Raw genomic sequence first — 11,133 nt, 5'->3', positions numbered from 1 at the left:
CACACTCACACACACACACACTCACACACACACACACACACTCACACACACACACACTCACACACACACACACAGATAGACAGAGACAGAGTGTCAGACAGAAAGACAGAAAGACAGAGACAGAAATACAAAGAGACATAGAGACACAAACACATATATACACTTTCTAAAACTAAATAGAAATTCTTAAATAAACTGTCCAAAGATAAAAGGCCTAGGCTGTTAAAATTTTGTAACACAGTCCATGCGTTCCACTTCTCATAGAGAAAGGCAGCAAATCATTAGGCATCTGTAGCAGTTATTTCTGTTGTCTATGTGACATTTCAAGACAAGAAGAGCTATTTTGCCTCCGCGGTAACTTCTAACAGGAAGAGGAACATTACTGAGTAGTGTGGGAGCTCTTTGATACAGGTGGCAAGTCTCTGCTCGCTGAAACCGCAGAGAATGCGGTTTGGTTGGGGGTTTTGTTGTTCCCTGTGGTTTGTCTTCTTGGCTGATGGTTCTTTAGATTCACACCCCCATTTCCACGTGAGTAAAGCCAGATGGAGAACTGTTGTTTTCATAAACATGGCTGCTTCTTCCCAGTAGCCGCTCCGTAGTTTGTCTCTCTGGATGCCGTGCTTCATGCCCTAGCATTTCTCCAAGAGCGTGGGGATCACCTCTAAAGTTTCAAAATGGAAATGAAGAGAAACATGGAACAAAACTTCACTGGGTTATTAATAACCAGGAGTTTAGATCTGTCAACAGAGTATGAAGGACACACGCAGCCAGTGAAAGAAAAATAAAGACATTCCTTTTGGTAGAAGGTGTTTTTCAGAAACTAATATAGTATGATATTTGAGTAAAAAAAAAAAATAGCCACCTTATGAGGAACAATTTTGTTTATTAAAACAGGTGCAGACTATAATTTTGGCTATACCAAATTTTAGTGAACCTTTGAGACAATCAGGAGAGCCCCTAAATATGCTGCCCTCGGTCATTTCCAGTAACAAACCTACTTAATTGTGGAAAAACATTCATTGGCTTAAGATCTTCTAGCAGCTAGACTGGAAGGTAACATAATAGAGATGTATGCATTCATTCCTTCATGCTGTTCCTGGGCGATTCCATATTTAGTATCATATACTTGGATCCTTTTTCTGGAGGCAGTGACCAAATATATTCCTGGCAAGAAGCCACTTAGGGGAGGGCTCTTCTCATGGACTATTCAAAGGACAAGAATCCATTGTAAAGGCTAAGGCATGTTAGTTTGTGAGCAGTTGCGCGAATCTTGGCAGATCAGGAAAGAAAACAGCAAAAGGCTTGTGTATGGGTTTCTTTTTCCTCTTGTTCTTCTTCGTTCCTTCGAGCTCCTCACCTCTGGAGATGCTGCTGCCCACATTAGAGACAGGTCTTTCTGAAAACACCCTCAGCGACACACCTGAAGGCATGCTTCATTAATGCCGGAAGTGTTTCTTAGTCCAACCTAGATGACTATCAAAAATAATCATATCAACTCCACTCCTTTATAAGCTGATACCCTAGCACATCTCTGTAAACTGTAGCATTCCAGTGTTTGTTAATGCAAAATCCATTTCATCTATCCCCAAGACTCTCTTTAAATGCTAAGAAGGATGTGAGAAAAAGGGAATCCTTTTACTGCTCTTGGGATTAAATTGGTCTAGACACTATGGAAATAAGTATAGATGTTCCTCGAATCCTAAAAATAGAAGTAGCATCAGTCTGAAGTATACCACGTAAGGGTTTATACCCAGAGAACCCAAAGGCAATTTACTACAGAGGTAGCTGCACATCTCTATTTATGTCAGGAGCTGAGTCATGAAATCATGTTTATCAACAGATGAATGAAGAAAATGTAATTTATATACACAAAGGAGTTTTCTTCAGTTATGACAAAGAATGAAATTACGTTATGTGCTAGAAAATGAGTGCGAATGTGGAACATGACAGTAAGCAAAGTAAGTCAGATGCAGGCAACGCACACTTCCTCTCACTTGTGAGACTTAGAAAAGTTTTCTTTTCTTAGAACATCCATGTTGATTGATGATCTATTTATGAGAGCGATACAATTTTCAGAAAATCGATGAACTTAGAATGTACCACTCCATCAGAAAATGTGGCTATAGAGAATATATATATATATATATTGTACATAAAAACTTGTGAGTATGTGTGAAGTATAATATTTAAAAAGGAGAGCAAGAAAAGGTGATGAGGAAGTATTGAATGCAGACATAAGACACAGTAAGAGAGCCTTAGGACTTTGATACTGTGTATGTGTGTGTCTGTGTGTTTCTTTATATCTCTGTGTGTCTGTGTGAGTATGTGTGTATCTCTATGTGTCTGTGTGTATCTATTTGTTTGTGTGCTATGTGTGTGTGTGTGTGTGTGTGTACCTATGATTTCTGTGTGTGTGTCTGTGTGAATGAATGAGTGTGTATCTGTGTGTGTCTGTGTATGAGTGAGAGCATATGTATCTCTGTGTGTGAGTATGTGTATCCATGCATGCGTGTGTATCTCTTTCTGTCTACGTGAGTGAAATGAAAGAAGGGACACTAAAAGAGAAGAGCAGCCTAGTGGGAGGAGAGGAAATGTGGAGGAAGAAGAATGAAAGGGAATCGGAGGGGTTAATATGGTCCAAGTACATGATAAACTTGAGAGAAGTTGTCTTTATGAAAGTCGACCCTACACAATGAATATATACTAATAAAAAAAAAACCTAAAAAACAAAACAAAAAAACAGGTCACATGTTTCCAATATGGCATACTATTCAGTTCTAAAGAAAAAGTCCAATAACAATATTTCCTGGGAAATGGACAGAGTTAGAATGTGTTGCACTGTATCCAAAGGATGCTGAGAAGAGAAGGGAGGCAGGACTCCCAGGAGCGGAAGAACAGCAGTAAGCACAGACTCTCAAGAGGCAGCTCCTGTGAAGTAGCTCCGTGTAATGGGAGGAACAAAGGCTATTTAAACATTTGGGGTGTGGGTAGGGGCTTTCAGGGTAAGTGTGCATTACTGGCCAAGGAGGAATTCCAGGGACTACTGGACATGGCCTTATAAGGGATAAGGAGCTTAACATGGCTGCTGGTGACTTGGTCTCCTCCAGTGGGCCAATGGTAGGGTCACAGAGCTACATGCACCACAAGACACACAGGACAGGGTCAAGGGGGAACAATCCTACTCCTGTCATCCCAGGACAAGATTTCCAGGACATGCCTCAATCCTACCATTGCTCCATGCTTCCTCTGCCTCCCCACCCCGACCCCCGGCTCCCTGGCCCCATAGAAACACATTTAAAATATCATAATTTTTTTTTAAATTACTCTGGGAATAATGATTTATCATCCCAGAAACTCAAAGGGTAACATGCCAGATATTTCCAAATACCGAGAAATGTCTTTATCTGTCTCACTGTATAATTCTAAATTTATCATTGTTGATGCATAAATACACAATTTAAGAACTGTTTCTAATTGAAATAAATTTATATCACTTCCCTTTTCTTTTCCAAGCTCTCCCAGATTCCCTCCCTCCAACTCCCAACTCTCAAGTTGACATCTTCTTTTTCCTTGATTATTTTTGTTGCATACACATGTATGTATGTATGAATGTACATATGTACGTGTACAGATACATAAGTACACCCATAGTCGACTTGTGTTGTTTGTGTGTATATGACTTCAGGACTGCCCACTTGGTACTGGGTAACCAAAGAGGAAACATCCCGAGGGGAAGCTAATCCAGCAGGCATTAGTTGCCTGTAGGTTTCTGTCTAGGGGAAATAGACTTTTTTTTTTTTTTTTTTTTTTTTCTTTCTTTCTTTCTTTCTTTCTTTCTTTCTTTCTTTCTTTCTTTCTTTAATTTTAAAAATAGAACAAGAGATTGCGTACTTCTAATACACGGTGACACATTAACATTCCCATTCTAAAAGTCAGGACCATCGAATGCTAAGGAAACTAAGGCCAAACCAGGATCAGAACCCAGCAGAACAATCAACTGGAAACACAGCACCTACGCCATCAGGGCATCACGAGGCATCAACTGGTGTCTGGCTGCCATTCCAGCTCTGTTGCCTGTAGGAACAGAGATCTCACTTGGTCAGCTCCATTGAGTGCCCACTGACCTTCTCAATGAATGGCCCACCTTTTTTGGCATCTACATTATCCTGGCACATCAATTGTGATTTAGGTTTCACCTTCACGGATTCAATCAATGGCTTCTCGATTACTCTTTGCAGAGAATCTGACCCTGGAACACGTTACTTGGCTTTGGTGGCTTTCTAGATCCTTCTGGCAGGCTTCCACCACCCTCATCATTGCTTCCATTTTGCCTGCCTAAAAAAAGGAACATCTACACCAAGTAACACCTACACCTATACTCATAAGCCTGCCTCACCTAGACCATAGCTGCAGAGGCCTTAGTAATCCTTCCTGCCTGACCTTTGGAAAACACCTCTCCAGGAAGCCTTTTTCTTTTCTTTTCCATTTATTTATTTATTTATTTATTCACTTTGCATCTGGATCTCAAGCCCCCTCTCCTCTCAGTCTTCCTCTCACACAGCCCTTCCCCCACCCCTTCCTAGACACATCTTCTCCCAAAGATGCTAGACAAGGCAGCCCAGGTAGGGAAACAGGATCCACAGACAGACAACAGAGTCAGGGACAGCTCCCACTCCAGTTGTTGGGGGACCTACTTGAAGACTCAGCTGCACATCTGCTATGTGGCAGGGAGGGGCCATGTGGGAGGGTGGGGGGTAGGTGAAGCCCGTATGTGCTCTTTGTTGACTTTGTTGGTCTTTTTGTGGATTCCCTATTCCCCACCCACCCACCACCACCCCCACCCCCACCCCCACCCCCGTCCCTCAATCCTTGCACAAACACTACCACAAGACTCTCTGAGTTCCATCTAGTGTTTGGCTATTGCATCCGTTTCCATTAGATGCTGAGTGAAGCCTCCCAGAGGATTGGGATGTCCTGTCTGCAAAAGAATTCTATTATCTAATGAATTTACATTCATATCCTAAATTTCTTCGTGGGTGGAGTTTTCCCAATCACCAGTATAAATTCTATGATTTCTCTTTAGTAGCTGTAATCTCTTTAACAATTACAAATTGTTAAGTGCTTTGTCTGCACCTGCCTTAACTGTGACTTTAAAGTTATTCATTTGCCAAACTGCACTTTTTTTATACTTCATTCTGCTCTCTCCAACTACATGTCTAAAAAGCACTGAGCAGCGGCGAACACAGACAGGATGCCACCTTGAAATGTTCTCTCCCAAACAACTAAGTTCATTATTTTTGAATTCAGCTTCACAAAGATTTTTTCAGGATACAGACAGAATAGACAGAATCAAGATATCCTATGCTAAAGAATAACATGAATGGCTTCCAGTCCAATTCCGGATAGAGTCCTCATTGGAGGAAGTGTTACAAATATATTGTAACACGGGTGGAGCCAGGGATCACTGTGTTAAACACAATAAGCACTATATTTTCTCACTCCCAGATGCAATATAAACTGTTCCATCTTATAGAAGCTGAGAGAAGGATGGTGATTACCAAAAATCCGGGATGAGTAACAGTGGTTGAGTGGTTAAGTGGATAGAAAATTATATAGGAGCAAGAAATTCTGATGTGCTACAACGTAGTAACCTCAATGGAGAGAAAGAGCATGCACTGTATGTTTCAAAACGTTGGGAAAGAATTTTGAATGTTTTCCCTATAAAAAAAAATGCACAAGGTTTAAGGAAACAGATATTTTGTTCTTAATAAAATATTGTACAATGTGTGTCCATTGAAACATCATATAATACTGAAATATCACACAGTACCTGTTAAGTATGTGATTATTGTATACAAATAGTAAAATATTAGATTAAAATACATTAAATTTTAAGTCATAAGTGCAAAATAACTTAAGATTCAAAGTCATTGAAGATGAGTTTTGCTTGGAAGAGGCTCTAATACACACCAGGCAACCCTTTAAAAATACAGCAGTTCCCCAGTTTTAGCGGTTATCATGTGAATAAAATTAATCATTTAGTACATTATATCTTTTCAGATTTATATTATCCATATCTGTGGAAAGCATTACATGGATAAGAAAATTATTTCACTTATTATCAAACCGAGAGGAAATGATAATTATAATTCACTCTCTATAAAACAGGCAGGGAGGGAGAGAAGATAAAATAACTGGCTCAAGGAGTGCTGAATTGCATGTGGGAAGGAAAAAAAAACATACCAGCGCTCTGTCAATCCAAGTTATCACTGCAGGTTTATAGCCTGGTAGACAAAATATAGACATGATCGAATGTTAAATAAGCTAGAATGATTTAAATCTGTAATAGAGTTCTGAGGTTGTTGAGATTTGTTTCGATTCTTCATTTTACTGGCTGCACATTAGAAATGGCTGAGCTGATTCAAAACACCACATCCTGCACAGGCTCATTTCTTATATAAAAATGGCAAATTTCTGTAATCCCTTTCTATCACAAATCCTCTCTGGAGAAAATCTATTTCACTAACAAAGAGTTTCTCTGAGATTTTTATGAGAAATTTAAAGGACGCCTTTGGTTTCTTTCCTTTAATACCATCATGAGAATAGTTGAGTGTTCTAATTGTACGGATTCTGCAAACCTCCTTAATCAAAGTCATTGTAGGTGTTGGGAAGTACTTGAAAAAATATATACTTGAAATATATATATATTTATATATATATGTATGTATATATATATATATATATGTATATATATATATCCATGTGTAGATGCATTATATATATATATACATATATATATATATATATATACTTTAATATTCCAAATGAAAGAAAATAGTTATTGTTGTCTGCAATATAAAAGGGTAATAAAGGAATTTTGTGATTATCTTAATATAAGTAAGTTACTTCTCAGATTCTGGTTCTCATGTAATTGAGACTACCCATAACAATATCCAGACATTTATAATTTTATAACCTTGAAAACAGTCACTTTGGATAGCCTGGGAGATTCAATATCAAACTAATGAACTTTCTGTAAATGAAGTGGTAATTTTGAGAGCTGACTGGAGTTTGCTCATTGTCGGTAGCACAAGTCAATCAGTAGGGTGATGCTGTGCTCTGAGGCATCTGAGGCAACAGACTAAAATGTACTAAAGGAATGAGCTCAGATATTTTTGAAAATTTAGAAATGGAATCGATTACTTCCAAGTATATCTCCTAGGAGCAGTCATACTCTTAGAATATATATGATTTACATATGTAATTGTGCATATTGAAAAAGCAAGACCAAAAAAGAATGGTTACTAAAACACTTTCCTCACCTAAAACAGAAATAAAGGATGGTGTCCAGATTTTCGTAAGTCCTTTACCCCTATGTATTTTTTGACACACATGCAATAAGGGACCACAAGTTTGTATTTAATCTTCACGTTATACTGTCATAGGGTTTCCATTGCTGTGCACAGACACCATGACCAAAGCAACTCTTATAAAGGACAACATATAATTGGGGCTGGCTTACTGGTTCAGAGTTCAGTTCATTGTCCTCAAGGCGGGAGGATAGCAGGCAGACATGCAGCTGGAGGAGCTGAAAAGTTCTACATCTTCATCCAAAGGCAGACATGAGAAGACTGGCCATGAATTCAGAGATCTGCTTGCCTCTGTCTCCTGGGATTAAAGGCATATACTACCTTGCCTAAGCTTTTCATAGCCACTGTGCCTCAAGATCTCCATGTCAAGATCCAGGTCAGAGGCCTGTGTCTTCCAGCCTTGAGATCTAGATTACAAGTGTGCCCTCCATTCCTGGATTGTAGTTAATTCCAGATATAGTTAAGATGACAACCAGGAATAGTCATCACATGTACCTAAATATTCCCTATAGAAAACCATTGGGAAATAAATTACAGATTAAATTCTAGCAGTAGCCTAAAAAGAAACCCACAATTCTTCAATCCAGCCACTCTCCACTGACAGTGCTGCATAAAATGCAAAAGAATAGCCCAAATGAAGATTCTACTTCACAAGAAACAGGGAGAGTCTTCATCTAATTCATTATTGTTCTTAGGAGAAGTGAAACTTGTCACTGGTGGGTTGAAGAGTGCCAAAAGTAGCTACAAATGAGGTAGTTATAGATAGAACTAAGCCCAGTATACTTTGAATTCATATCATTAAAAATCTTGCTGAAATAATTTAGTGTTATCACACAAGGATGGTGAAATGAATAAGAAAACATAGATTGATTTTATTATGTACCTACAAGGCTCAGACCTATAGGAAGCAGCCCTCAGAAATCCAATGAATGAGGACACGAGTCTTTACAGGAAAAAGACAGTCAAGCAACATGACAAAGGCCAAGCACAGCATGCCCTAGCATACCCAATAGCAGAGACAAGAGTTTATGGGAAACATCAGTGCAAAACTTTGCAAGAACGTGCAGCGTTTAAATTCCGGAGTATAAAGTCAGGGTTGGGGGCATTATGGTAGTTATCGCAGAGAAGAGCAAGTTAAGAACTCCAACAGGTAAATAGTAAAATGGAAAGCAGAAGGCATAATTGAGCAAGTGAAAGCGATAACCAGTAGAGCAAGGAAGGTTAGGAACAGGTGTCCTTCACGGGAGAGAATGACTAACCAGAAAAGACGTAGAGCTATCATCCAGTATTCTTTCTGAGATATAACCATGCCATAAAGGTTCAAAGATCCCAAGCTTAATAATGCTACATACTGGTTTTTGGGTCAAGAATCATAGTTCACTTTTCTATCCCTCGATTTTTATTTTTTATCTATGTAATAGGGATGAAGCAATACAAGGAAGTTTATACAAGCTCTTTTGATTCTAATAAAACTCACATAATTGAGAAATAGAGGCTTTAAAATGAGCACTTGACAACAATGGTCAAGAGATATTACAGAGGCATAAAAATAGAGGGAGGACCTGTTCCCAGAACAGTAACTCAACATTCCTCCTAAATGCTCATCCCAATACCATCCTAGCTTGAATTTTTACTCAGAATTTGATGTTGAGGTGCAAAGCTGGCTTTTTTATCTTACTGACTTTTCTACTTAGTTAGCCTTAGATTCTTACTTTTTGGATCCCTAAAATCAGTGGACAAATAAAAGACAGAATGTCAAGTTTTCAGGTTTAAACCATGTCTTCTTGATTTTTATCTGTAACAGTGCTGACAATTCATCTCACCTCTATAATTGGTGATAAAGTTCCTTGTTCATATGGGTAAGATTAATAGCTTCGAGGGGCATTATAGAACATAAGTTAATATTCTCCCCAAATGGAAAAATTCCTTAAGTTTGAATTCTATGCATGATAAATTTGGCTTTATTGCACCTTTTAACCTTTAACTCATCTTTTTTTAAAATATACATTCAAATGTAAAATCTAGCATTTGCACACATTGAAGCAATTTCTGATGGCTACCCTTTCTAACCTGCAAGACTTTGAGTTCAGAAAAAAAAAATGGCTTGAAATAGGAGTCCAACATTTTCATCATTGGCATTGGCACAGTTTCTTTCCAGATCATTTTGTGTGTGTGTGTGTGTGTGTGTGTTATAAAAATAGCTATGTGCCATTCAGACTGAATCATCAAGAATTCTAATAGGAAATAAAAAATAATGTAGAAAGAAAAAGTAAGCAGTAAGCATTGATAGATTCCTATTTCAGGTAAATACCATTTTCCACTCAATCGAAATTTTATCTTTTAAACCTGTGCATTCCCTTCTTTGAAACAAATCAAAGTTATTTATGTCAAATACTCCACCTAATAGAGATGTATCGGGCACTGTAACAATTGATGTGCTCAAAGGAGAAGTAAGCGATGCCCACTTCCTGATTGCCGCATCTGCATTTGACTACAAGTCAGAGTTGCCCGCTTCTCGTGCACTGCCGTCATCCTTCTGCTTATCAAATCTGTGTCCAATAAAGAGATGGTCAGGCATGCGTACAGATCCTGCCAGTGTGCAACATTCATCAATCTACTGAAAATTATTCTGCTTGGAATCCCTTAAAAGCAGTCTATGTCTGATCTTTTATAAGGACTCAAGGAGGATTTATGAATTTCTCCTTTGTGCTTTGATTTAGAAATAATTTCCGAACTACCCACTCTAATGTAAGTGTCAGGGGGAAAGTACTGCAGCATCATGGAAACCATGCCAAACTTCAAGGACAGCAGTAGTAACTGCTTAAACCATGACTCGAGCCTGTTGGGTGTCATGTATGGAAGAAAACAGGACAAAACGAGTATCATCTACATAAGCAATTGCAAGACATTTTGTAAAACATGTCGGATTCCGTTGTAACTCAAATTTTGATCCATGTCCCTTTATGAACTCAAAATGAAATCATACTGTAGAGACATGAGATACATATGTGAGTAGGCTTTCATAAAAGAGGATGAAAAGTGAAGTTCATCTTTTAAAAATACAAATAAATTAGCTGCCGCAGCCAGAGATCCCTACCTGCAGCCCATCTCTGTCATGGAGCTAACCACGTGTATCCCTTGCTTCCTTGCAGGCCGGCCAGTAATGATCGTGGTAGAGTATATGGAGAACGGATCTCTGGACTCCTTTTTGCGGGTGAGTTTTTGCGGGTGGTGAGGTGCTCTTTTCTGATGTCATTTAAATAAGCTATTCTGAGTTCTAGGCTTGAAATCATTTATCATAAATTAATTTTTGTGTAATGTCATGCATGAATTTTCTGTGGAGAATGACAGCAATTTCCTCTGGTGCATTTCTCTGATTCTGTGATGCATGAAAGCATTACTGAGGGAATAGGATGTACACAATAATAACATAATTGATTTCTCCTATAAATTAACTAGACATATTAATGATTATATATATATGTATATATATACATATATATATATACATATATATATTTCTATGTGTAAAGAAGTAAAAAGTAAAACTCAGTTGCCATTTAAAGCTAGTCATACTAATTGGTATAAATACCAATTTAGTATGGCATTTTGTGCATTTTCTAAAGCGCTAAGTCCTTACATTGCTGGGCAGTTACCAAAATCCTACCAATTTGCCCTCATGTTCATTTGGCTACTTAAGGAGGAAAAGAAAGAATAAGATCCCCTCAGCAGTGTTATATTTAAAAAAAAAAAAAAAAAAAAA

At 38.2% G+C, this 11,133-nt stretch overlaps 1 protein-coding gene across 3 annotated transcripts in view; it reads left to right on the top strand.

The window, feature by feature from the left end:
- Epha6 (EPH receptor A6) overlaps positions 1-11,133 on the top strand; it is an 858,253-nt gene that overhangs the window by 688,333 nt on the left and 158,787 nt on the right. For all 3 annotated transcript variants that reach the window (XM_021209922.2, XM_029544433.1, XM_021209921.2), the window contains one exon: positions 10,523-10,584. In XM_021209922.2, coding sequence (XP_021065581.1) covers positions 10,523-10,584 — 62 coding nt within the window. The remainder of the gene's footprint in view (positions 1-10,522; positions 10,585-11,133) is intronic.

Source organism: Mus pahari, chromosome 12, assembly GCF_900095145.1.
Source record: "Mus pahari chromosome 12, PAHARI_EIJ_v1.1, whole genome shotgun sequence".
Lineage (NCBI taxonomy): Eukaryota > Metazoa > Chordata > Mammalia > Rodentia > Muridae > Mus > Mus pahari.
The sequence above is the reverse complement of the archived record's forward strand: the minus strand, read 5'-3'. Positions and strand labels throughout refer to the sequence as shown.